The 27,459-nt window shown below is 40.8% G+C and overlaps 1 protein-coding gene across 1 annotated transcript; it reads left to right on the top strand.

The window, feature by feature from the left end:
- The first annotated feature begins 46 nt into the window (after positions 1–46).
- Positions 47–27,459, top strand: Ap5m1 (adaptor related protein complex 5 subunit mu 1). Its single transcript, XM_041633973.1, has 8 exons — positions 47–345; positions 7,931–8,579; positions 13,840–14,067; positions 15,367–15,506; positions 16,214–16,299; positions 16,391–16,509; positions 19,165–19,261; positions 23,020–27,459. Exons 1-8 carry the CDS (start codon positions 272–274, stop codon positions 23,100–23,102), a joined length of 1,476 nt encoding a protein of 491 aa, XP_041489907.1. The 5' UTR covers positions 47–271; the 3' UTR covers positions 23,103–27,459.

Genomic DNA, 27,459 nt, shown 5'->3' on the forward strand with positions numbered 1-27,459 from the left:
GCGCCTTGAGCCTCGCGGGCCGCCGTCCCGGAAGTGGGAGGTCCGTCGAGATTCCGGTGCGGGTTCCTGGACTTTCCGAGGTGTGTGTTGACTTCCTGGAGGGGCGGGCGGACTTGAGTCACCGCACTGGAAAGATCGAGCGTCTCACGTGAAGGTTTGCGGCGCGCGGGGAACGCCGACGTTCCCCAGCGGAGTCCATCCCAAAGCGGGTCTGCTCTGGCAGGATGCCGGCTTTAGTTTTTGTACTGGTCTGATACTGCGGCGGCTTACCATGGCCCTGCGGGCAGTGTGGCTCGTCCGTCACGAGCCAGGAACTCCGCTCGGTGGCACCGTCAGGTTCTCCAGGTAATTGCGAGTCTGCTTCGTCAGGCGTGATGGGGCCCAGAACGGATCGTGTAGCAGTTTTCTTGTGTGCACTGAATTCCAGATCTGCCCGGAACAGCTCGCTGAGCGCCGCTGGGCAGGTGAACCCTTGTATCCTGTACCTTCTGACATTGTTGTGAGAAATGAGTTGCTTGACACGTTGCTATCTTTGTTGTTGTTGTGAAGCAAAAATACCCCAGCTATTCTGGAACTCGCTATGTAGACCAGACTGACCTCGACAGACATTTGTCTTGTCTCTGCCTTTGGAGTGCTGGGATTAAAGGTGTGGACCACCATACCCGGCTGTATTATTGTATCTTAAAATGAATTCCTTCTGTTTAAGATTGGTACAGATAAAATGAAAGAAAAAAACTTACTGAGCACTAAACCTGTTTCAGGTTTTCCAACTTTCAGTGGCAAAATTTATTTTAGAGTATTTTAATGCATTCTTCCAAAAACTCCTTGTGGAGCAATAAGTTTTCATCTTATCAGTGTACGTGATTGCTAGAAGTCATTATTGTTTGCAGTTTTTAGTGGCTGAACAACATAGAAGGAACAGTGAAAACCTTTATTACCATCATTTTTTCCTAGGTGACATAAATGACCTGTTCCCATTTTAAGATTTTGCCATTTCTTACCAAAATAATTCTACGGCGAGGACTATACAGTAGCTTAAAATACAGAAGGTGGACGTGTACTCTACTAAAAATATTTTTTTTAGTTCTTTTTGTTTCTTTTCAGAATTTATTATTGAGTTCATTTCTCCATTTATTGATTGGAAATTTGGGGCTGTGTGTGTGTGTGTGTGTGTGTGTGTGTGTGGTTTCTGCAGTTCTTTATACAATATATTAACTGCTTTATAAAGTATAGCTAGCCAAGTTTTTTTTCCCAATATGTAGGCTGTCTGTCTCTCCACTTTGCTTGTAGTTTTATTTGTTTTGCAGAAACATTTTAATTTCATGTCACTCTTGAGGTTGTTTCCTATTCTTGGCAGTATGTCTGAGAAGCCTCTGACTATTGAGTAGCTTTGCGTTCTTGGAAAGCAGCACCTACACTTGAACTTCCTGCATGACAGAAAGGGAATGAGTTCTAAGTCTATGCTAATGTTACAAACCAGTAACAGTAAGCATTTGTGGGTGGTGTGACTGAGGAACTCATTATTAGGTCTTTGTTGTTTTGAGACCAGCACTGCGTAGCACTGGCTGACCTAAAACTCACTATGTAGACCAGACTAGCCACAAACTCATAGATATCCTCCTGCCTCTGCTTCCCGGGTGCTGAGATTAAATTCATGCAACCAGCATGCCCCATCTCAGCTGTTACTTTTGCTTAAGTTTAAGTAGCACATGGACCTAGCGCCTACCATATTGGACACGGCAGCTCTAGTTACGTGATCTGTAGGAAGTTATGATTTCTTTCATTCAAATTCCTTAGTGACAGATTTAAGTTGCTTCTCCCATTCAGAATGGAGCTACATTTGAGGAGACATCCTCAAATGGCCTTACAACATGTTTATAATGATTTTGTCAAAATACTGACAAGCAGCTTCCCAAATGCTAACACGTTCATTAGAAATTAGTGGATTTCTGTACTTTTATGACTCTTCCTCTAACTTTTACCAACAAAGGTAATCTAATTTCTATTTGTATATCTTTCTCTAACAATATTTGCTCATCTCTTAGGTTTCCTTTTCTGTGAATTACCTTTACTTTCCAAAGATACCAATTTATCCATTCTGTATAATTTTGTCTGTTACATTTAAGCCTTTCGTCTATTTGAAGCTCAGCTTTGCATATGGTGGTAAATGGGAAATTCACCTTTTCTTTATGCTATTTGACAGTTTTCCTGACATTGTCATGTAAGCGTATATATCTTGGCTCACTATTGATGTTTGTTATATGCCTTTATATAAACACTGATCTATCTCTGTTCTATTACTTTGTCTTTTTTGTGCCAATGTTCTGATTTTATGCATTGTAATTGAAGTGAGACCTTAGTTAATTGAAAAAGTGAGCCCATTTGAAGAATTCATGCAGAGCTGAAGAGATGCTTGGTAATTAAGAACATTTACTTGCTCTTTCAGAGGACCAGAGTTTATTTCCCAGAACCCACCTGGGACAGCTCACCAGCCACCACTAACTCTAGCCCCAAATGGATCCAGCATCTTCTGGATGCCAAAGCCATCTGCATTCACATGCACATACCCACTCCCACCACTCCACATATGTAACATAAGGGCCAGGCTTGTTGGTTGCAGTTTCTGTCCTGCCCAGTTTCCACAGCCAGTAAGCCCCCAAAGAAAATCACACAGAGTCTGCATTAATTATAAATGATTGACACATTAGCTCAGGCTTCTTATTAACTCTTGTAGCTTATATTAACCCATTATTCTTATCTGTGTTGGCCACATGGCTCAGTATCTTTTTCAGCGGGGCAGGTCACATCCTGCTTCTTCGGTGGTCTGGGCAGGAATGGGGGAAGAGCTTCCTTCTTCCCAGAATACTCCTGTTCTCATCGTTCTGCCTCTACTTCCTGTCTGGTTGACCCGCCTATACTTCCTGCCTGGCTAATCAGCATTTATTTAAAACATGATTGACAGAATACAGACAATTCTCCCGTACCACATATATATATATATATATATATATATATACACACACACACACACACACACACACACACACACACACACACAGAATTGGGAAATGAAAGTCAAGTTAGTTTTCGGAATGCTTTCCCAGTTGTGCATATTACGTACTTTAGACAACACATTCAGACACATTTAGGTGAGTTTCACTACATCTCTATGGAGTTAGCAAGTGTGTGTGGGGGGGGTGTCACATGATTGATTCATCTATGTGTTGCTTTAATTCTGTATTATTGAACAAATTCCTAGTTTTGTAAAGTTCTGCATTTTCAGATTTCTGACCATTTGAAGCTGGTGTTAAGGCCAATAGATAGGAATTAACATATGTTCCTTAGCCTGTCTTGGGAAGATATAAAGAAATGTATGTAGTAATATTTTGTAATCTACCACATAAAGCTTGCCTGAAGATCGCAGTACAGAGCAAGCCACTAGTAGAGGCCAGGCAGTGGTGGCACACACCTTTAATCCCAGCACTCGGGAGACAGAGGCAGTCGGATCTCTGTGAGTTCAAGGCCACCCTGGGTTATATGAAATTGGTCCAGTTTAAAAGAGAAGCAGAGCCAGCTGGTGGCAGCTCACATCTTTAATCCCAGCAGGTGGAGGCAGGGATGTAAGGTGGAAGGAGACAAGAGCTTAGATGCAGTCTAAGGGTTCAGTCTGAGCATGCAGTCTGAGGATCATAGAGATGGATGCAGTCTGAGGTTTCGTAGAGACAGCAGCAGTCTGAGGATTCTTATAGACTGGATCACCCCTTTGGTCCAAACATTGGTAGAAGAATTCTCTAGTGTTGACTGCTTTGCTTCTCTGATCCTTCGGTTTTTACCCTGATAGCTGACTCGACCAATTAGAATTCTTGTTATAAATGTGTAATAACCCTAGATTTAAAAGACAGTAACAGACCAAAGGAATCTATTCAAGTTGAGCTTGACAAACCAGTGTGTTTGTTGGGGTTACTTAAGGGAGCACGGGTGACTCACCAGAAGACACACCAGCCACAGTCCCCCAAGTTAGTTGTTTACCTGTTGTGTGGTAGAGTTGGTGTCTTGGGGAGAGGAGGCCTTGAGAGGTTCCTGTCAGTACTGACTGCGTCATCATAGATACTCTGCCTCCGCCCAGAGGAAATAGTCACAGCACTGCATATTCTCCACATACACACCAAAGAGTAGTGGCTATCACTTATGATTCAAGACGGCGAACGATCTTATATAACAGTCTGGATGCACCTCAGATTGGTATTACACCCATAGTAATAGGGACACTTTTTTTTTAAAAGATTTGTTTATTATATACACAGTGTTCAGCCTCCATGTATGCCTGCAGGCCAGAAGAGGGCACCAGATCTCATTACAGATGGTTGTGAGCCACTATGTGGTTGCTGGAATTTGAACTCAGGACCTCTGGAAGAGCAGCCAGTGCTCTTAACCTCTGAGCCATCTCTCCAGCCCTCTATAGGGACACTTAATCCCGTCTTGAAACTGATGTTCTTCTGTCGGCTCAGTGGCTGCACATCATCTGCTATCCCACAGCCCCTCAGTCAATGCCCTGCCAGCCACTCCGGCCATGGCCTGGCCAGGATTCTGGTCCTTTGGCCCCAGCTCTGCCATGGCTGCAATATATAAGTTTAAATTAAGTCTCTATTGTTCTATTTACCAATAAGACTCAGGAGTCAAAGGCTGGGATGAAAACCGGCTAGCCCAGAGAGGATAAGTGGCAATTAGCTCACCTTGACTTTTTTTTTTTAAATATTTATTTATTTATTATGTATACAATATTCTGTCTGTGTGTATGCCTGCAGGCCAGAAGAGGGCACTAGACCCCATTATAGATGGTTGTGAGCCACCATGTGGTTGCCGGGAATTGAACTCAGGACCTTTGGAAGAGCAGGCAATGCTCTTAACCTCTGAGCCATCTCTCCAGCCCCATCACCTTGACTTTTGACTAGAGACATTGCAAGAGTCTCTTCCCTGGTCCCAGAACCGAGAAAGCTCCAACTCTAGTTCCCGCCCTTTCCTTCCTGTATGCCTTCTCTGTTGAAATTGCTGGCTTCTCTATGACCAGTTCTGGTCAGCTAGTCACTGGATCCACCCCTGATTCAAGGTAGAACTTTATTGGGCACTCTTGGGAGTGTTAAGAGTATGAACAAAAGATCCCACAACATGAAGCAAAACCTCAATTAGTTTGAAATAATAGATTAAATCAGCTATCAAAATATTAAACACATATTAAGACATTGTGTAAGGTCCTGGATTAGTTTATTTTCTTTATAGTCAACTGTGGGAGTAAGACAAGTCACTAATGGTATACTAGCTAAATTTTTCCTTTTCAATCAGAAAAATACCTAAGAATCTAAGTGAAGGTCCACTAATTAATAGATTATTTCAATGCATTATTTTATTTATTATCAAACATTAGTATCTTATTTGAGGAAAATATTGTTATGTAAATTACAAAAAGAAATCTTGGTAGTTGCTATTCATTTGCTAGGTTTTAGTTTGTTTTTGGTGCTGGAGATTGAACCTAGTGTTCCATGCTTGCTAAATACATTCTCTTGACCTCTCATGTATTTTATAAATAAGAAAATGGCCTTAGGAGAGTATATTAGTCAGGGTTCTCTAGAGGAACAGATAGATAGAATGAACATTTTGTGTGTATATTATAGTGTGTGTGTGTGTGTGTTTACTGAAGTGGGTGACAGCCTTTGGTCCAGCTAGTCCAACAATGGCTGTCTACCAATGCAAAGTCAAAGAGTCCAGTGGTTGTTCAGTCTGTGAAGCTAGATGTCTCAGCTGGCCTCCTGTGTACACTGGAGTCCCCAAGAGGGAGTCCCCAGTGCAGAGAAAGAATTGACTTGCCAGCAAGATTGAAGGGAAGCAGGCAAAGAGAATAAGCTCCCTTCTTCCATGATCTTTATATAGGCTGCCAGCCAAAGGTGTGGCCCAGATTAGAGGTGGAGCTTCCCACTTTAAAAGATTTAATTTAGAAAAAATCCCTCAGAAGTGTGCCCAGCCACATGGGTTTTAGTTAATTCCAGATACAGTCAACTCGACAACCAGGAAGCATATCACAGAGGGCTTGCTTATTTACTCAGAAAATGAGGAGTTGTAGACAACTTTATTCTGGACCTTAAAGTAGAAGGAAAAGGAATAAAGAAAAGTATGTGTTTTGAAAGTGAAAAACAGTGTTTAGGACCTAGTGACTCAGTCCTTAGCCCTGGAGAGAGGTGTGGCCGTGATTAGTGGAGTCTCACAGAAGACTGAAGGGCCTGCGCATCTTCTGGTTTGTAATGGGGCAGAGAGGTTAGAAGTTTACAGTCTACCCAGAGCGCATAGACTGTAAAGGATTAATTTGATTTCTTTCTTTTTATTATCTCTAAATATCTTCTAGTACTATAGAAATAAGCCAGTATTACAAAATGATCTCCCCTATTTAACAAGGGTTGTTATGAACATTCACGGCATCTGTTATTCATTATGTAAATTAGTATCATCTCAATAAATGAATCTAAAAGTTTAGAGGCATAAATATAATCACTTCTTTGTGATTAATCTAAGGTAGAATTAAAAAACAAAACCCCTTATTATAGATACTTGAGAGAAAATAATTTATTTTAATTCAAAGCTTAAGGGTACAGTCCATCAGGTTGGAGACATCGTGGTCCAGGAGCGTGAGACAGCTGGTCACACTGCATGCACATCAGGATCAGAGAGCAGCTAATACTGCCCCCACTCTTTCTCCATCTCATTCAGCTCAGGACCCAGCCCATGAAGTGAGGTCACCCGTGTTCAGGGTGGGACTTCCAACCCCAGCCTAATCTAGAACGTTGTCCCACAGACAAACCCAAAGATCTGTTTCCATATGGGAAATTGTTTTTCTCTTGGCTTAGTAGCTACACCTGAATCTTCTACTATTTTAACTACTGCTGCACCCACCACTCCGCAGTCAACATCGTTCCCCTCGGACTGCGGCTGGCAAGGTTTCCTGTGGTCACCATCTCGGCCGCAGAGGGCAAATGTAGGTTTTAACTAAGTCTTTTTTCTTTTCTTTTTTTTTTTTTGGTTTTTCGAGACAGGGTTTCCCTGTGGCTTTGGAGCCTGTCCTGGAACTAGCTCTTGTAGACCAGGCTGGCCTCGAACTCCCAGAGATCCACCTGCCTCTGCCTCCCGAGTGCTGGGATTAAAGGCGTGCGCCACCACTGCCTGGTTTAACTAAGTCTTTATTATTCTGTACACCAGTAAAACCTTGGGAGTCAGATGTTGGTGTGAAAACTTGCTAGATCAGAGAAGCCAAAAAACAACCAGCTGAGCTTCCCTTTCGGCTGGAGACCCAACAAGAGAAGCATCTTTCTGTTCATCTTAAGCCAAAGATCAAAACTCTCTAAGTCCCTACCTACTCCTTCCTGTGCATCTCTCTATCCATATTCCTGGATCCTCTGTGCTCTCTATAGCTAATTCTTGTCAACTAGTCGCTGCCTTCACCCCTGATGCAAAGTTGATTTTATTAACAGTGTCGGAGTTTTACAGTGTGATCGAATATACCGCAACACTAAATCCCATCAAGTTGATAGTCAGATTAAGCATAACATCTACCAAGAGGGAATCTGAGTGGTTTTAAAACAAAGGTTTTGAATTAGAAACGTGTACTCTACCTGTTTAAAAAACTAATTAAATTGAGTCAGTCACTTTCCACAGTAAATGGTATATTCTGTCACTTAAGATAACATCCTAAATAGGAAACATTTGTTCCAGTCAGACATTAGTAGGTTTAACGGCTCAGGGTTTTTTGCTTCGGTAGTGCATGTTATTTATTCATTGGTTTATGTTTTATAGCTGTGACTATTTGCCTTCTGTCTTAAAGCCTTTTAATTCTCCCGTTGATGTACATGGAAGAATCATTTGTAATGTTTCTGTTTCCTTGATGCAGACGATACCCTACTGTTGAAAAGCGAGCCAAAATCTTCAATGGAGTGAGTTATGTTCCTGTACCCGAAGATGGTCCCTTCCTGAAGGCATTACTCTTCCAACTGAGATTATCGGGTGATGATAAAGACTTCGTGGAGAGGCGTGATAGCTGCTCACACACCAACAAATCACCCGTCTATGGACTTTCAGTAGGCAGTGAAGAACTCTGGCCAGTCATTGCTTTTCTGAGGAACGATATGATTTATGCAAGTGTTCCACTGGTTGAACAAGCCCTATTCCCCCGCCCATCTGTAGTTAGTGTTAGTGGAGTCTCACAAGGCTTGGAACTGCTTTTCGGGATACAGGATTTTCTTTACTCCTCAAGTCAGAAAAGTGACGCAGACCTAAACACAAAGTTGAGTCAGTTGCCTGACCTGCTTCTGCAGGCTTGTCCTTTGGGTACTCTGTTGGACACTAACTTGCAGAATTTACTGAATAGTGCTAATTTCTCATCTGTGACTCAGCCGCACAAACAGCCAGCATGGAAAGTTGGAGCATACAAAGGAAAGCCTCAGATTTCTATTTCTATCACTGAAAAAGTGAAGTGCATGCAGTATGGTAAACAGGACGCAGCGGACACGTGGCAAGTTGTTGGGACAGTCACTTGCAAGGTGAGCTTTTCTCCAGGATTTGCTTTGTCACATCATTTAACACTGAAGAACAGGAAATTTTGCAGCTTTTCTTGTACAGTTTTATAAGTTGTGATTGTTATCCTTAGCAGCAGCCATGAAATTTTGTCTTTCTGTATTTTTTACAAATTGTTCACTTAATGACTATTCTGTAATGAATTATCTCTTTGCTGTAAAATAGACATTATCTTAATAGTTTCCGTGGGTCACAACTTTAGGAGCAGCTTTGCTGGGAATCTTCAGTAGAGAATCTCATGAGCCTCTAGTCAGGGTGTTGGTTGGAGCTCTTATCATCTGAAGATCTGTCTGGGGCTTGAATATCTGCTTGCAACATGACTCTCATGACTGGCAAGACAGTGTGGGCTGATGGGAGGAGGCCCTGTCCCCACTTCACATGTCTCCACTGGTGCTTGAGTGTCCTCACCACTTGGTGGCTGTCCTCTGTCAGATCAGATAGTGTGTGCTTGTGTGTGTGTGAAAGAGAGGAGGATTCAAGCTATGGTTCTCACGACGCACTCTGAAAAGCCACGGCATCATTTCTACTACGTTCTGTTTGTTAGATGCAAAGCCGATCACTAAGTCTGGTTACATGAGGACATACAGAATCAAATCCACCTCCGGAAAAGAGGTGTTTGGGACATCTTGTGAATATCCTTTAGCACCATCTCACTTCCATTTCTCTAGGAGAACTGACAAGTCCTCTGACTTCACATCAAATAACAAGAGGGTGCTTATTTTATTTAAATAGCTCAATGATAGAGTTATCTGTCTTAAAGTTAGAAAATGGGGACAGTGGAAACATCAGTACAGATAGCAATGATTAACATCAGGTTGAATAATAATCAACAAAATCATCCAATTAAACACTACATTTATGTATTAATAGTATGTTCAAATATCTTTTTTGGTCCTTTATTTTATATATTTTGTAAATTTAACATTTAGTTACTATATATAAATCCTATGAATAAAGTATATTTTAAGAACAGAATTAGATAGGGAAATTGACTCTTTTTTCTAATTAAAGTAACCTAAAAGTTTTGTCTATGCTAAAAATTTCTGTTCTGTTCAAAATTGCATTCAAATTGTTTATCCTATTAGGAAGAGAAGCTTGAAAAATCATGGGCTGTGTCATTCATCACTCGTAAGGTGCTGAGTCTTTTCCTTGTGAGTTCAGTGCAATAAAAATTAGAAAAAGCTGCTGTTCTTCCTCCTGGATGTTACACATATTGTGATTAACATAATGTGTACATTTCTCTGCTCATTGTTAAGCTGACCCTAGTTTCTTGTTTGTGGGAAATATGAGTTACTGCCTTCGTCCTGGTTCAAATGACTGTAATGAAAATGTTTTTTAAATAAAGGAGGGGCTGGTGAGATGGCTCAGCCGGTAAAGGTACTTTTCTCCAAGCCTAACAATCTGAGTTCCATTGCCAACTCTCATGTGGTGAGAGAACCGACTCTCACAAGTTGTCCCCTGGCCTCCACACATGTGCTGTAGCATACATGCTTATACACATATGTATACACACATACATGCTCATATACACTAAAATAAATCAATGCAATTTTCTAGAAAGTGCTTTAAAGTGGGGAGGGATAATGGCGTATACCTCAACCTAATGGTAAATGTTTGTCTGAGGCTGTCCATTACCTCTAAATGACCTGTGTCATTAAAGTCACCTAACTTTGTAAATCTCTTATCATTTTAAAATAAGATAGCCTTCTATGTGTCTTCTTCTCAGGTCCAGATTGTATATGCCAAAGGATTTTTAAAAAGCATATACAGATTTCTTTTAGAATGGTGGTCCTCATCCTGTATTTACGGTATTTTAAGTGTCTGGACAGCAGGAGTTGTGACGGTTTCCATAATGGTGCAGTTTCTTCAATCTCATTGCGAATTATACACTGCTAGGGAAAAATTTAATGAACGTAAATGATGCTTTAGGTTTTAATACTATTTACTCTTAAATATCTGGGTGTTTATTATCTCAATAAATAACAAAATCAAGACTTTTATTCTTACTAATCTACAAATGTAATATAACACCTATTTTTAAGTTCAAATTTGAAATTTGATGCAATTGTCACCAAGTAGGAAAAAAAGACCTTTCTAAGCTACTAATTGTCCCCCAGCACAGTTCAGAATGCCTGCCTACTGTTGAAGCAGATACACTATGAATTCGTATGTGTTAAATGATCAGATATTACACGGTGAGATGGCTCAGTGGTCAAGAGCAGGTACTGCTCCTGCAGAGGATCTGAGTTTGGTTCCTAACACCCACATGGTGGCTCACAACTGTTGAATTGCCGTTCCTGGGCATCTGACACCTCCTCTGTCCTCTGTGGGCTCCTGCTTACATGTGATGCACATGCATGCGCCCTGGCGAATACACTTAGCATAAAACTAAACAGGTATTTGAAACATTTCAAAGTGAAAGATTTTATATTGATATTGGGGAAGAAATAAGGTTGCAGATTAAAAAAGGGTATGAAATAGAAGCAGTTAAAACTGTTCTATTTCAGAGTTAAAACTGCTCTCCTGTGAATAGCAGTGGATGTGTGTGTGAGGAAGCACAGAGCAGCTCTTGCTGAGAAAGAGCGCGAAGCTGCAAGAGGGGAACAAATAGGAGCACAGATCACATGGTGACTGCGTGTGCAGACTGTGTGTAGCATCTAGAAGCACAGATCACATGGTGACTGCGTGAGTAGACTTTGTGTAGCGTCTAGAAGCACAGATCACATGGTGACTACGGTGACTGCGTGAGCAGACTGTGTGTAGCGTCTAGAAGCACAGATCACATGGTGACTGCGTGAGCAGACTGTGTATGTAGCGTCTAGAAGCACAGATCACACAGTGACTGCGTGTGCAGACTGTGTGTGTAGCATCTAGAAGCACAGATCACATGGTGACTGCGTGTGCAGACTGTGTGTAGCATCTGACCTGAGCACTCTGCCTGCCAAGTCCTTCTGCTAAATGCTTTGTGTGTCTAATCAAACATGTTTCATTCGGCTAACTGGATCCAGCACTTTACAAACTGAATAAGGGCTGGAGGGATGGCTCAGCAAATAGGAGTACTTACTGCTCTGGCAGAGAACCCAGGTCTGGTTCTCAGTGCCCACACCAGGCAGTTCACAGCTAACTGCTTGTAACTCCAGCTCCAACGGGTCCATTGTCTTCTGATTCTGGCTTCCACAGACACAGTACTCACTGTACATATCCACACATAGACATAATTTAAACTAAAATAAGAAGTAAATGTCGGGCTGGAGAGATGGCTCAGAGGTTAAGAGCATTGCCTGCTCTTCCAAAGGTCCTGAGTTTGATTCCCAGCAACCACATGGTGGCTCACAACCATCTGGAAAAAGGTCTGGCGCCCTCTTCTGGCCTTCAGGCATACAGGCAGAATATTGTATACATAATAAATAAATAAATAAATAAATAAATAAATAAATAAATATTTTTTAGAAAAAGAAGTAAATGTCAAGTTAGAATTAAGGTTCAAGGAAGGCCCCGAGTACACCCTCTCCCCACACCCACATTTATACACACACAAGTAAGGTGTGTTGGTGTAGGCTTATGAAGTAAAGACATTGAGACTCAAGTACCAGAGGAGCTGGGGAATGAATCTTTTCTTTTGATTACAGAAACAAGTCAGTCAAGACTTCATTCTGGAGACTGGACTAGGTAGAGGAGCTCACAGAGAACTGCGTGTCAGTGTTGAACCTCAAAGCTGGGATTTAAGGAGAGGGCTGGGAAAGTGCTCTGTCATCTGGGATTTAAGGAGAGGGCTGGGAAAGTGTTCTGTCATCTGGGATTTAAGGAGAGGGCTGGGAAAGTGCTCTGTCATCTGGGATTTAAGGAGAGGGCTGGGAAAGTGTTCTGTCATCTGGGATTTAAGGAGAGGGCTGGGAAAGTGCTCTGTCATCTGGGATTTAAGGAGAGGGCTGGGAAAGTGCTCTATCATCTGGGATTTAAGGAGAGGGCTGGGAAAGTGCTCTGTCATCTGGGATTTAAGGAGAGGGCTGGGAAAGTGCTCTGTCATCTGGCCCTGGTAGTCATAACATAGAAGCTCATGGAAAGACCTATGGAGCTGTCTTCCCTGCCTTCCTTGACCTCCTAAGGATAATGAAATCCTTCATGGTTATCCTACCATGGGCAAGCCAACTCAGTCACAGAGGAAGAAGACCCAGTGTCTCCATGCTGAAACACACTGTTAGGCGGTGCAGTGCTAGGCTTACACAATCAAAATGAGCTAGGCACAAAGAATGCAAGGCTTTCTTTTAAACCTTTATTTGTGTGTGTGTGTGGGGGGGGGGTTATGAGTGTGGGTGCACATGTCTCAGCACACAAGTAGAGGTCAGAGGACAATTTGGGGGAGTTGGTCCTCTCCTTCTACCATGTGGGTCCTGGGGATCAAACTCAGACTGTCAAGTTTGCCTGAAAGTGCCTTCCCCCGGAAAGTGATGGCTCCTGACTAAGTAAAATACTATATCGGGAGAAAGCATGCCGGCAAGGACCAGCGGGTGTTAGGTGCACATGGAAGGGCAAGATGGTGTGGTTTATTCAGAAAGAATGCAGAATTTCTATACGTTTGCAATGTAATTAAGGGATATAACACTAGAGTTAGATGGGAACCAAATGATGGGAGGTATAAAAGTTTACCAAGTGAAAGAGGAGCCATTGAAATATCTGAGTCTGCAGTCAGTGTGGCTGGAGGGCTCGAGCAGTGCTTCTCAAACTTCCTAATGCTGTGTGCCACCCTTTCATACAGTTTCTGTGGTGCCCCCTCTCCCGCAACCATAGTTTCCATTGCTACTTCACTAATTTTGCTACTATTATGAATTGTACTCATTGGATCTGATATGTACGACCCCTGTAAAACAGTTGTTCAGCCCCCAAGGGTATCATGTCCCACAGTTTGAGAACCACTGGACTAGAGGAAAACAAGTCAGCTTGAGCTAGTAAACAGTAACATTGTAAGGGCCTGGTTGCCAGGGTCCCGAGAGAAACCAGTAGGTTTGAACTAGCTGTTATAGGGGCTTAAAGGAGAGCCAAGGGGTAAGTGAAGACTCTCTGACGACTGGCTTGGCTAACTATCAAATTGCTAATCAGAAAACAGAGCAAAGAGAATAATGTATAGGGAAAAGATACATTGGGAGAAGTGACTTGAATTCAGAAAAGCCTCAGGTAGGCTGCACTGCTGAAAGACCTTGGTCATTCTTGTTTCTGCTTGCATTCCAGTGTGACTTGGAAGGAATCATGCCAAATGTTACCATCAGCTTGAATCTCCCCACCAATGGATCTCCACTTCAAGATATTATCGTTCATCCTTGTGTGACTTCTCTTGATTCAGCCATTCTGACCGCTAGTAGCATTGATACAATGGACGATTCTGCGTTTAGTGGGCCTTATAAATTCCCGTTCTCTCCACCTTTAGAGTCATTCAGCTTATGCCACTACACTTCTCTGGTAAATCAGCTTGGCACAGTTGAGACTCTGCTGACACACTGGTGAATGCTCCTGGATGGAAATTTTTCATGAGTTATTTACAGGACAGGAAGGGGTGGATAAGATAAAAGTTCACGTCTTTGAATAGGCTACCTCTTATCTCTAATGTCTGTAACATCATTAACTTTCACAGTGAAGTTTTTTCTTTTTAATCTTTAACTAAGAAACCCAGATCACAGGATGGACCCTGATGTGATTTAGTCATGGTTTTAAATGCAAACACGAAATAACTGGCAGGCAGTCTTAGCTAAGCAAACATGGGGTATTTGTAGCTGTTTGTGCTCACTGTGTGCACTGTGTGTCACTGTCCTAGGCACTTGCGTCTTTTTCTCTAGTGATTCCAACAAACCTTAAAGTAGATGGTATTGTGTCCATTTTATAGATGGTGAGAGTCTTAGAGAAGTTAAATGACTGATAAGTGGCAGAGCCTGGGTTTGAACCCAGGTCTTCCAAATTCCCAAAGCCTGACATGTTTTTTCTATGTTGTGTCAATTGTCTCTATTTCTAATTATCAGCCAGTTAGATTCGAAAACCCTGCTCCAGACAGATTGACTAGACGAAATTTATCTTGAAGGATTCTCGTTATCATTCAAGAAATAGATGTGGGCTACCTGAGAGTTATAAGCAAAGCTACAACAGTCTTTCTTGTCTCGCCTCTCCTTCCCAGCGTTCCCTGTCTTTTGGGTCTGCTCGCACATGCTCTACCTACATAAAAGAGAGACTTCCCTGTGTCTTGCATAAATGTACCAATAAGATGTCTCGCTCACACCGGCATACAGGCAGTTTCCTCTTCAGTCAGTCATTAATGCCCAGCTAAGCTATTGCTGAGCTGGGGGCTGGAGAGGAGAAACAGTAGTCACAGGACAGGAAGGGAGCGTTTGAACTGTGTGGGCAGAGCAGTTAGCAGTATGTGCAGAGGACCTGTGCTGAGGTCTGAGAACACGGAAGAGCAAGAGTAGGAGCAAGTGTGTTCTGTAAGGTGCCTTTCTGGTCTCTGTTCAGAGAGGAAGGGAATCTGCTCTCAGGACAGATGTAGACCAACAAGGCTGTTGTGGAAGCAATGTAGAACAGCCCTCTAGCATTAAAGCCATGCCTACATGATAAATATATACAGATTTATAAAGTTTTATAAAATTTTCTGTATTTATAATATGTATGTATAGCTAATAAATATATTACTACAGGGCTTTTTTCCTGTCACCATTTGTGTCTTTGACTCATTAACATGAGAATTATACTAAGAGTTGTGTCTGTTTTCAGGTCCCTGTCCCACCAATATTGGGTTCTTATCACATGAAAGAAGAAGAAGTACAACTGAAAATAACAATTAATTTAAAACTTCATGAGAGTGTAAAAAATAATTTTGAAATCTGTGAGGCTCATATACCTTTTTACAACAGGTAGGGACAAGTAATATGGCGCCATGATTGCTGTCCTCTGATGTATTTCTGTCCCACAATAAAGTGTCTTCTTCATTTACCATATTTTTAAAAGCTAAGTAATTTTGTTATTCAAATGAGTACTGATTCTGAACTAAAATGTAATCATGAAAAGAATCTATTTACCTTTAGATGATGCCTCAATTTTTTCCATTTAAACTTGCAAATAAATTCCAAACTTAAGTCAGTGTAACTTCCTCAAGGACCGTTGTGCTTGGACTTCTATCAGTGTCTCTGGTCTATGGAAATCAATCTTAACCACCAACAGCCTGGTGACTTAGCCAGTTAGAGCAGAGGTCAGTTCTACTTTAAAATATGTTCAGCAGTGTAGCTCTTTACAAAAAGTGTACTTAATTAGTCATAATTTTAATCTACCAATGCATGTGATATGAATATAATCTATATGATTCTATAATTGTCTCTAGGAATACTAATGTGATATATAGTTGCTGTAAATGTTTATGTGATTTCTGCTGTTCTCTAAGATCTGTATTCATTTTTTGTTCTCCTGCAGTTAGAATATAGATCTGCTTTTATAATGTAAATAACAGTAACAAGATTTGAATCATCAACTTTAAAACTTATATCTGAGGTTTTTTTTTTCTATGTTCTCTCTCTCTCTCTCTCTCTCTCTCTCTCTCTCTTCTCCTTCTCTCTTTTTCTTAAAGAGGTCCGATTACCCATTTGGAATACAAAGTTAGTTTTGGTCAACTTGAAGTATATCGAGAAAAAAGTTTATTGGTCTGGATTATTGGTGAGCAAGGTTTTGTCTATTGATTTTTTTTTTCTCATTTGCTGTAGAATTTTCTGTTTTAGAATAATTGATTGATACATTTGTGTTTTAGGCCAGAAGTTCCCCAAATCAATGGAAATTAGTCTTTCTGGAACTCTAACGTTTGGCGCCAAGGGCCATAACAAGCAGCCATTTGATCAAATTTGCATTGGAAATACAGCATATGTAAAGGTAAGCACATGGAGCACTGCACCAGAAACCCTCATTTAGTTCTAAGCTGCACATGTATTTGAGCTTTAGTGTTTCCTAGCACTTTTTGTGTAGCTAAGTTCCTTCTTAGAAACATTTGTTGGGGGAAACAGAATATCTGCCTTAGGCCAAACTGCTCTCCAAATCCCTGTGTAAGACTAGTTGGCTTTAAGCTTATGAGCCTCCTGCTTCAACCTCTCCTAAATGCTCGGACAAACATGAGTCACCACGGCCAGTAGTAGTTTTCCTGTTTCACCAAATGCTCAAATTTTAAGGAAAGTAGTTAAGAATAGCCTAAACGCTCTAATTTAAGCTACCCAACTCTTAGTGATCAAATTAGATTTATGTTCAAAACTAAGATGCAGCCCTTGATTTCAATAGTTTTCAATAGTACAGATTAGTGACTGATCAGTACTAACTGCTTTAGGTGTCTTGGAGCAAGCGTGAGTCCTTCTGGCCAAAGCAAACTCTGAGGACAATGTGAGCATGCAGGCTGACTAATATCTTCATCTGAACAATGGGTTAAGGACCAACATGGCCCAGTGGGTCAAAGCTCTACCTAAGTTCAGTCTCTGAAATTCAGAGTGGAAAGAGCCAGCTCTCAAACATTGTCCTCTGCCATCTCTATCCACACATGGCATGTAAGTGCCTCTGCTTACACACAACAGCACATAGTGCGCATGCCGCATAAACATAGTATTTTTTAAAATGACTTAGAGAGTGAAAAGAGGTGAACACGGTTTCAGAAGCCAGTGCTAGGAATGTGAGTTCTCCAGAGGAAGGGCAGGTGATTCAGGTTGGAAGAGAGAGAGCCTGGATATCCTCAACCTTTGCTAGATGTTTCAGTTTCTGAGAATGATTTGTTTATGGGTGTTAATCTGCAATGGATTCAAGCAAAGTGCATGATGACAAAGACTGTATGACTCCTACCCATTCTCTGTTTGATCCTCAACATCTAGTCCAGGGCCTAGCACACAGGTATTTGTTGAATATGCATGTATGTACGTACGTACATATGTATGTATACCTGATAATAGCAACATACCTTAATGTAAATGTCCAAGAGATAGCTAAAACCCTAAAATTTGATTCACATGAAGATTCACCGTATAATAAGGATTTAGGAGTACCCATTGAAAAGAGTTGATACAAGAAAATGAATAGGATCATATAAATAAAAGAAAGGAAAGATTCAGAAGAATCAGTAAGGAAAATTGAAGGAATAACCAAAAAGTTTACAGGGAAGGGGAATGCCATCAGAGAAATCAAAGATGAAAGATAAATATCTATAAAATCAGCAGTAGTGAGGGTGAGAATACACTGCTAAGAATTTATATTTTTCTGTGTGGGCTTTGACTTCGCCTACTATCCTGTTTTAAGGCTTATTATTTAAATTTTTGATTTTTTTTCAGAAAAAAAATACAGAATGTTACTACATTGTGTATGGCAAGGGCTGTTTTTTAGAATTTTCTTGCTCATTTCCTTCATTTAACCAGTTCCTGTCTGATCAAAAGCATATAACAAATGCATATAATAAATATGGAATGGACCTCGTCTACATAGCTTCTAACACTGAGAGTTAAAACACTAAAGCAGCACAAGCTCTTTGCTTTCCTATTATGTGAACTGCTGTAAGAAAGAGATTTTTAAAATCTGAAAAATATTATACACACATGCACACATATAAAATTGGAGAAATTTGCAGAGAAAAGAGGAGAAAAAAAAAGTATATGGCTTGGTATGTAACGCAGAGATGGAGGGCTTGCCGGGAACGTACAAGGCCCCTGGTTTAGTGTAGGGGGTGGTGTTGAAAAGATAGCAGGATCTTGGCAAATGAGGTGTTTACCAACACAAATGAGAACCACAGCCCAAAGAGCCTAGAAAGGTGTTAACTCCTCATCTTTACAGCCCAGTGTGGTGCTAACATTCACAGTGATAACCGTACATCACCGATGGGATCCAAGAGCTGTGGCTTACATTTTAGAAAGTTTTCTAGATGAGGAAAGGAATAACTTGTAAGAGATTTTGGTTATCAGAAAAATGAGGTAGAGCGTGCCATTTCCCCAAGCATGAGATAAGCTGGTATCTCCTCTTATCATGATTGCATTTGTGTGCTTTATTAAAAAGCATACACATCCTACATATTATATAAATGTGGTTGGGGCTGGAGAGATGGCTCAGTGATTAAGAGCACTGGCTGCTGCTGCTCTCCCAGAGGAGATTCCCAGAACCCACGTTGTCCCTGCCCTCTTCTGGCCTCTGAGGGCATCAGACACAGATGTGCATGCCGGCAAAACGTCTATACACGTAAAATTAATTAACTGAACAAAGAATTTGATCTGAATTTATCAGATAGCTTGCTAGGGAGAAAAGACTATATATAGCTCTATCAGAAGTACAGCAGGAGCAGTTCTGAGTTCAGATGCACGCTCTGCTGCACATACTGAGTACTAACTACTCCCTGTGTGCACCAGGGTTCACGTTAATGGAGCACTGGATGAGGTAAGCACTTACAAAGAAATGGAACTAGTACAAAGCGGGTATGCACACATTTATTATGTGTTTCCACAACTGTACTTTAGTATTTGGGTCTTAGCAAATAGTCGCCTCAATTGACTCTCTCTCTCATTTCCCTAGCTTCATTTTAGGATCTCAGATTATACACTCACTGGATGTTATGCCGATCAGCATTCAGTTCAAGTTTTTGCATCAGGAAAACCAAAAATAAGTGCATGTAAGTTTTAGGTTCAAACTAAACAGGATTAAAATGGTACTGTGTTGTCACTACTTACAGCAAAATTAAAATGCAATGAGACTTGGAGATTGGAATTTTATAAATATTTCTTTGGCTTGATTCCTTCCCACATAACCCTTGGTGAACTTTATGTTGTCTTCTGACTTGTGTTTAAAATAGTCTGGATGAGCAGGCCCCGTTGGTGTGGCTTTAGTATATAGCATATATGTGGATTTGCTCTGGTTATATTAAACTCCCGTCTGACTCCAATGTATGTAACTTTGGAAAAGCTGCTGAACGTCTTAAGTTTTAGTGTCCCTATTTCTAAAGGAGAAGTTAGAGGGAACTGTTTGGTGCTCTGAAGGCAGTGGGCCTGGGAGAGGAGCCTAAAAACAAGGGGCCCACTCTATTCAGAGCGTCAGACAGTTTACACTCTGAGGGCTAGGAGGAGTCGCCTGAGCATAGTGTCCAATCTCAAGGGCAAGCCACATAGTAGTATATAAACTATAGCAATAACCAGTAATGAAGACTCAGAGTTAAACCCACTCCTATCTGCTTCCCCTGGGAGTGACAGGAAAGCACAAGCCAAGAACAATTCCATCTCTTTGAAGAGACTGAGGGCACAGGACTTTTATTCTGTTTTCTTGGAGTTTTCCTCACAAGCACTCAGAATCCCCCTCACAGAACTCCATGCTTGGACTGCGCTCCACAGTAGTGGCCAGATGGATAAAGACACTGTTGTCAGGCCTGATGGCCTGAGTTCTAGCCGTGGGACCCCAGTGGAAGAGAACTGACTCTGAAAGTTGTCCTGTGCATGCGTGCACATACACCACATGCTGTCCTGGGCACGCGTGCACACAACACCACATGCTGTCCTGTACACCACATGCTGTCCTGTACACGCATGCACACAACACCACAAGCTGTCCTGGGCACGCGTGCACACAACACCACATGCTGTCCTGGGCACGCGTGCACACAACACCACATGCTGTCCTGGGCACGCGTGCACACAACACCACATGCTGTCCTGGGCACACGTGCACACAACACCACATGCTGTCCTGGGCACGCGTGCACACACACCACATGCTGTCCTGTACACCACATGCTGTCCTGGGCACGCGTGCACACAACACCACATGCTATCCTGTATATCACATGCTGTCCTGTACACCACATGCTGTCCTGGGCACGCGTGCACACACACCACATGCTGTCCTGGGCACCACATGCTGTCCTGGGCACGCGTGCACACAACACCACATGCTGTCCTGTACACCACATGCTGTCCTGGGCACGCGTGCACACACACCACATGCTGTCCTGTACACCACATGCTGTCCTGGGCACGCGTGCACACAACACCACATGCTGTCCTGTACACCACATGCTGTCCTGTACACGCATGCACACAACGCCACATGCTGTCCTGTACACGCATGCACACACACCACATTGCTAGGTTTCTTTGAATGTAATAAAAAAGTTAATGAAGTAAAAATGACAGTATTATATACCTTATAATTTTTGCGAATAGATTATATTTTAAAATTTAATTATTCTTAGTAAATGCCATAGCCACTAAACATCATTTAGCACCTTCTCCATCCTACCAAAGGACAAGCAATAGAAAGATGATTTCCTGCCTTCATTGATTGTATTGGTTGTAAGAAGCATATATATTTACATATATATGCTGTATGTGAAAATATGTATATATTTTTATTTATTTATTTATTTATTTTTGGTTTTTCGAGACAGGGTTTCTCTGTGGTTTTGGAGCCTGTCCTGGAACTAGCTCTTGTAGACCAGGCTGGTCTCGAACTCACAGAGATCCGCCTGCCTCTGCCTCCCAAGTGCTGGGATTAAAGGCGTGCGCCACCACCGCCCGGCATGTATATATTTTTAGATGAATATATCAGGAGGTAAAAAGCAAAACTTAAAATTATTCAGTTTAGCTTAAGTACATACAGGTGGCATATAAAAGTAAGTAGACTGAAGTAACTCGGTAAAGGTATGGGTAAGAATGTCAGGTTATATATCTAGCTAGGAATAATCCAATTTATAAAAGTTCCTATATTTAGGGACATTTGTTTAGTTTGTTTGGGCAGTACTTGGGATACAACTCAAGGCCTCGAGCTTGTCTAGCCTCAGACTTAGGGTCCTAAACATTGGAAGACTTTGTGCCTGAATGCTTTAGAAGAACTAGGAAACTGTATTACAGAACCTAGACAATTTCTATAAATGGCAGTAACTCTGTGTAGTGGAGTCAGATGGGCCAGTATTCCTACCTCTGTGTTGTCTCTGTGTTTTCTCCTCTAGCAGTCTTTTGCTGCTTTTAGATGAACTGATGAAGGCATGTCTATAGTGTATATGTTCTTTTATGAAAGTATAATATTAAACAGTCATCATTGTGTCTAAATAGAGATGCATATTTTTCATCTTCTATGAAAAATGTTATCTCTTTAGATAATAACTAAAATATGTTTAAGTGTTTTATTAATATTAACTGAACACAATTTTCAGAAAGCATAATAAAGAATAGGTTTCTATAATATACAATTGTTCTTTAATACATCAGTAATATATCTATTTTTATTTCTTTATTGAGATAAGGTCTCAACTCTATAGCCCAGTATGGCCTCCAGCTCACCATCTTCTTGCCTCAGATTCCCAAGTCCTAGGATTATAGATGCATGCCACCAATGCACAGCTTCTATTTGCCCTTTCTATAAAGAATATTGAATGTGAGAATTCATTTCAGATGAGTCACCGTACCTAGCCCTTTATTCCTTCACACTTTCCTTTTGCCTGGTACTGAGTATACAGTGTGGCTCTGCGGATAGTTTAGTAAAAATGTTCATTTTAATAGTAGCGTTTTTCACCAGCTATGTTCCAGATATAATTTCTGTGTGTTTTATGGACATTAACTCATTAAGCCTCACAGCACCTTATGTGCTGGTATCCCTGTGTTATGGCTGGGGACACTGGTGGAACAGAGGCCATGTGAAGTAAAGGACATGGCTGAGATTCAGACATGGGCAGTTGGCCACTGGAGCCTGTCCTCTGAACAGTGTGCTGTGCCGCCTCCCAGTATTGCTAAAGCGGGAACAGGAAAGGTGGCGTGACTATGGAGTTCGTGCTGAAGGGCATGAAGCAAGGCAGAAAAGGCTGGGTTATAGTCAGTGATGCGAATAGTAAGAATGTGTGTATTCCAAGTGGCATAACTTCATCAGTTTTATTACTTAGAAAACTTTGATTCAAGGAGGTTACCATTTGTCCAGAGTGTAAAACTGTGAACGCACAATGCTTAGATTGGAGCCAAACCAGAAGAAACAGGAAAGAAGCCTCCTGGAAGTGCTGTGGGGAAGTGGGTGATGATTTGTGTCTCCAGCTCTTTGATTGCAGTAACGAATGCCTTGACTAGAATTCGGAACTTGGTAGAGGTCATAGAAGGAAAACCAAGAAAAGTAATGGTTCATTAGAAATTCAACTAGCAATGTAGGGAAAATAAACATTTGGTATAAATAAGAGATTTCATATAATGTGGTCTGCCCAAATATTTATGAGTTCATTTTAATGGGATCTAAGTTGTAATAAAGCCTCAATAGGGTAAAATAAATAGAATACTTCAAAGTTATTATCATGACATGGCTATACTCCACAAGCTATCAAAAACTGATAGCTTCATTCTCTTACTGGGTTTTTGCTAAGATTAAACATTTTTATCATTTCCTTTATTTTTCCTTTTGTAGATCGGAAACTAATTTCTTCTGACTATTACATCTGGAATTCTGAAGCTCCTGCTCCAGTAACATATGCCTCATTGTTGCCATGATTTTCTCATGGGATTTATTTATTTCTTCAAATGGGATTTATGTGATGTAACATTCTGTATTAGAATCATAGTATTTTTATTTCTTACATGTATTCATATAACCTGTGACTGAAAAATCACTGAATGATTTCTTCATCCAAACATTTATATCTGATGTCTTTATGTGTGAAAAAATTTATTCAAGTCTTCCTTTCTTTGTTGCCCTCTTATTTCATGCCAGTGTGACTCAGGACATATGAAAGTAGTGATTCATTTTGACTTAAGACCAGTCTTGGTCTCCATGCCATATGTTCCTTCCTGGAACTGTGGCAGACCTCCAGGCTCAGTCCCAGCTAGGACAGGCCCAACCGTGGCCTCCTGTGGGACAGGCTGTGCTAATCAGTCAGAGAGTCCTTTCCTTGAGTAAGAGCTCAGCCTTCCCCAGCACAGTCTCAGGCAGCTGTCCTGTGGGTTGTAGGGACCTTCAAGGAAACTGTGCTTATCCAAACCTCAGCAAGCAGCATGCTATTTCAGAATAGCCATGATCTGGTTAAATAATCACGAATCCTTTCTTTGAAAGCGGAGATACTGCTCAAATAATAATCTGCTCTTCATCACATCCCTCCTCCTGGCCAATAAAGAACCTGCATAACTCTATTCAGTGTTCTTGAGCTACCCACTGTGCAGCTGAGGATGACCCTGAATCCCTCTCAAGTGCTGGGATTTCAGTGGTGTATCACCATGTCCGGTTTGTTCTCCGCTTCTAGGGAGCAAATTCATCTTCATGCATGCCAGGCAAGCCCCCGTCCAGCTGAGCTATGATGGTAACCCATTAACCCCTCTCAGGCTCCTTTAACTAACAAATAATCTGCCCGAATGACGTGTTTAGGGTACCAGGCGACCAGGCTGCAGTACTTCAGAAGTCTGTGATTATTCAGTGTCCTTGGACAAGGTTTTAAAAATAATTCTAGCTATTATACTTTTTTTTTAAATTAAAGTCTGTTAACGAATGAATTCAGCCCTTTCATGGGTAAAAAGTCATTTACACTAATTTAATGTAGCATATTTTTCTTAAGTCTGTCCCTGTCATTTTCTCTACCATTTTCTTGATTCCTTCAAAACCATCTACCATGTTCTTTAACCTCTACCCATTTCTCCCATCTCGCTTCATATTCTGCTTCAGAGCCATGTGTTGTCTGTTGCCAAGCTGAATTTTAAGTGGCAAAAAAAAAAAAAAATAAAGATCATGAAAACTTAACTGATGTCAACTGAAGCCTGACGTCCCCCTCAAAGAAATTAGTGATATACTAATATTTAATTGGATTTATCCTGAGTTCTATTTCTTTGTTGTCTTTTTTAAAAATGAGTCTTCAAAAAAGGGCTTAGAGAAAGCTGCTGATTCTTCAGAGAAGAGTTAAAACCATTGAGGAGGAAGTGTGTATAAACTAGGACTTGAAATACATTTTCAGTTTAGGGTCATTCCTACTCATTATAAACCCTCTTTGCCTGCAGAGCTTCTCACAGCCTCAAGTTCTGTTTTCACAGTCATCCTAAGTAAGGAGAAGAGGGTAATTGCCAGACCAGGACGGTAACTTGCTGTCCCAACTCACCCAAAGGAAGTCAGCAGTGAAAGAAAACACAGTTCTGTGGTTTCTGTCTCTCCTCAACTCAAAGTGTAACATGGTACTTTAAGTTATTAGGATAGCCGTTTGGAAATTTTGACTGTACAAATGCTTAGCAAATTGTTCTAAGGTAGACAGGACACATTCATCTGGAAAAATTCAATATATAATCCCTGAGGCAAACTCTTCATAAACAAATTAGAAAAACCAGTGACCTCTAATTTGACATTTCTAGAAACCTAGGGAAAATCTAGGGGTTCCTAGAAAAGCATGGGGTGACTGGGAAGCAATGCCATCTGTTGCCGTTCCGTTCTGACAACACTAGAGAGCTAAAAGCCAGCCCACATTTCATCCCATTGAGATCAGCTGGGCACACTGATGCTTTTGATTTTTGTCTAGAAACCTGTCACTTCAGGATAATTTCTGAAGACAAAGCTTGTTCCCGGTTTGGTAGGTGACCTGTTTAATGTTTTCCCTGTGTCTGGGAGCTCCTTAGTGTAATTAGCGACCTTTGAACTCCACAGCTAATCCTGAGCTATTTTGTATTCCTTACTCATCTTTAAGGCTGGACCTTTCTTTTCTTCAGAGTCCACTGCCACAATTAAAGAAGAAACAGCTGCATTTCAAAGGGATTCCGATTCCAGAAGCTTAACTGTGATTGACATGTTCTTATTCTAAGCTATAAGACACTCTCAAAGTCCTTTCTTTGGTTAGAACTTCAATCATTTTCTAAAAAATTATCTCACTATGGATTTTATTCATTTTCTTTGATAGCTATTCTTTGCAATTTTTTTAACTTGAAAGGTGCTTTGCATTTGCAGTGAATGTGAGCATCGACTTCCAGTGACAGATTTGGACGGGGTTAGACCTGCTCTAGATACCATGTTCCTAAATTCCCTTTTAGTGCCAAAATATGATTATGAAATCTGATATCTATGCTGTAGTTACTCTTACTCAACCCAAAGGGTTAAAGAAAGTTTTAGATATCTGTGAATGAACTCTAGAAAAGATGGGTCATGATTTGGGTAAAACCTGTTCTCCATTTATGTACTAAGCAACATTGTAAGGCTCAGAATATAGTACTCAACAGTGGGGATGTCTTACACTGTTAAAACAATTGAACCTGCTAACTGGGAATGTAACATTAGCCCATCTCAAAATCTTTTTTTTTTCTTGCCATCTCAGTATTTCTACTGTTGCAATATTGTGGTCTTAGATTTCATGTGCTGTGTTTAACAAAGACATTTTGCACATAGTAACCTTTGCTGTTTTTTTTTTTCCTGTTTCTTGTTACAATATTAAAAAAAGAAGAAGAAGAAGAAGAAAAACAAAAAAAACCTTAAGAGGCCCTCATAGATTCCTCCAGTGCCCGTGGGAGGTTGTAGGTGGAGTTCCTCCCCAGGGCTTGCTGCCCTAGCAGAGGACTTGTTGCGGAGACAAAGGTCAAAAAAGGGATGTTAATAAACAGTCCTCAGGTTTAAGGGACTTTTTAGGATTACATCTTAAATTCCAACAAATCAGATTTAGGAGTTGCTGAAAGTGAAATTGATCCATCCCTCATGCAAACTTGGCAATACTTTCCTGTCCCGTTTGCTGGATAGTCAGCTGTATGATCAGATTAGAAGCCATTGTACCCCGCTGCTGAAAGGAAAGAGAGGCAAAAAGCTAAACACAGGATGAATTCTGAACCTTTTAACCTGGCTGGAGTATGTTGGTTGCTGTTATGCAAATATCTCCAATCCTCTGCTAAGTTCCGTGGAAATAATTTTCTTGAATGACAGGTTGATTCAGCAAGGATTCAGTCGCTGATTAATCCCCCTTTGATCTAGGGTATTTCACTTAACTACCAGTTACCTCGTTCTGACAAAGTGCAGCTGAGATTAGGGAGATCACTAGAACACGACCAGCCCATGCGTTTATTCTCCATAACCTTTCAAAGCAAGGGCCAAGAATGCAATTTATTCCCAGTTTTTGAAGATGCAAAGTCCTGTCTGCTAAGTTACAAAGTCAATTGAATACCAAATGAAGTTTATTTCTTATGTAAGAGAACAAACTTTTTTTTTTTTGCTCTGCGGAACAATGATATTAGGAATCACAGGCTTTAAAGAAAGTAAAAACAAAGGCTACATTCCAAGCACAACTTTTTTGTCTCTTGTGCAAGAGTGCATTCTCACTGCCCCTAGATAAGCCAAGAATCAAAGGTGTGGCTGCAGTTAGGCTGAGAAAACTCTTGTGTTTCATGGGATCGCCCCAGCCATCCCCGGCACTACTGAATTATGCACTGCTCCCTACAGCAAGGGAGACAGGCAACCTGCAATCTTGTTAGCTTTTCTCTTCTTGAGGAGGTGGAGCCTTATGTTCTCATTAAAATAACTGCATTCATTTTCCCTAAATGGTATCATTGCCAAAGTAAGTCATTCTCTTAATTGTCTCTGTCTTTTGCTTTATCTTTTCCCCTATATACTTAAACTTTGAAATAGTCTGTGCAGTAATTCAGATGTGCTTCATGCTATTTTCAAAGAATTCACTTTTTAAAAACTATTATCAGTATTAGTATTTTTCTAGATGTCAAATTATTCCTTAAATATCCTTCAAAACCTATAAAATATAGATACATGATATGTACACAATAATTTGTAACAAATTTTGTTTTTAATTATTGTTGTTTATGATTAACTTTACAAATAAGACAAAACCTTTAAATGTTATATAGCTGCTCATTATCCTGTAGTAATCTACAATAAAAGCTACTGTTT

The sequence above is a fragment of the Microtus oregoni genome, unplaced genomic scaffold, assembly GCF_018167655.1.
Source record: "Microtus oregoni isolate MIOR12 unplaced genomic scaffold, Mior012 000045F_ref0000178, whole genome shotgun sequence".
NCBI classification, from domain to species: Eukaryota; Metazoa; Chordata; class Mammalia; order Rodentia; family Cricetidae; genus Microtus; species Microtus oregoni.

Bases quoted from the DNA above. Each gene is read 5' to 3' on its own strand.
- Ap5m1 (XM_041633973.1), top strand. From the start codon at position 272: ATGGCCCTGCGGGCAGTGTGGCTCGTCCGTCACGAGCCAGGAACTCCG. The intron at 16,510-19,164 runs GTAAGCACATGG...TCATTTCCCTAG, and splicing joins GAAATACAGCATATGTAAAG to CTTCATTTTAGGATCTCAGA. The intron at 19,262-23,019 runs GTAAGTTTTAGG...TTCCTTTTGTAG, and splicing joins AAAACCAAAAATAAGTGCAT to ATCGGAAACTAATTTCTTCT.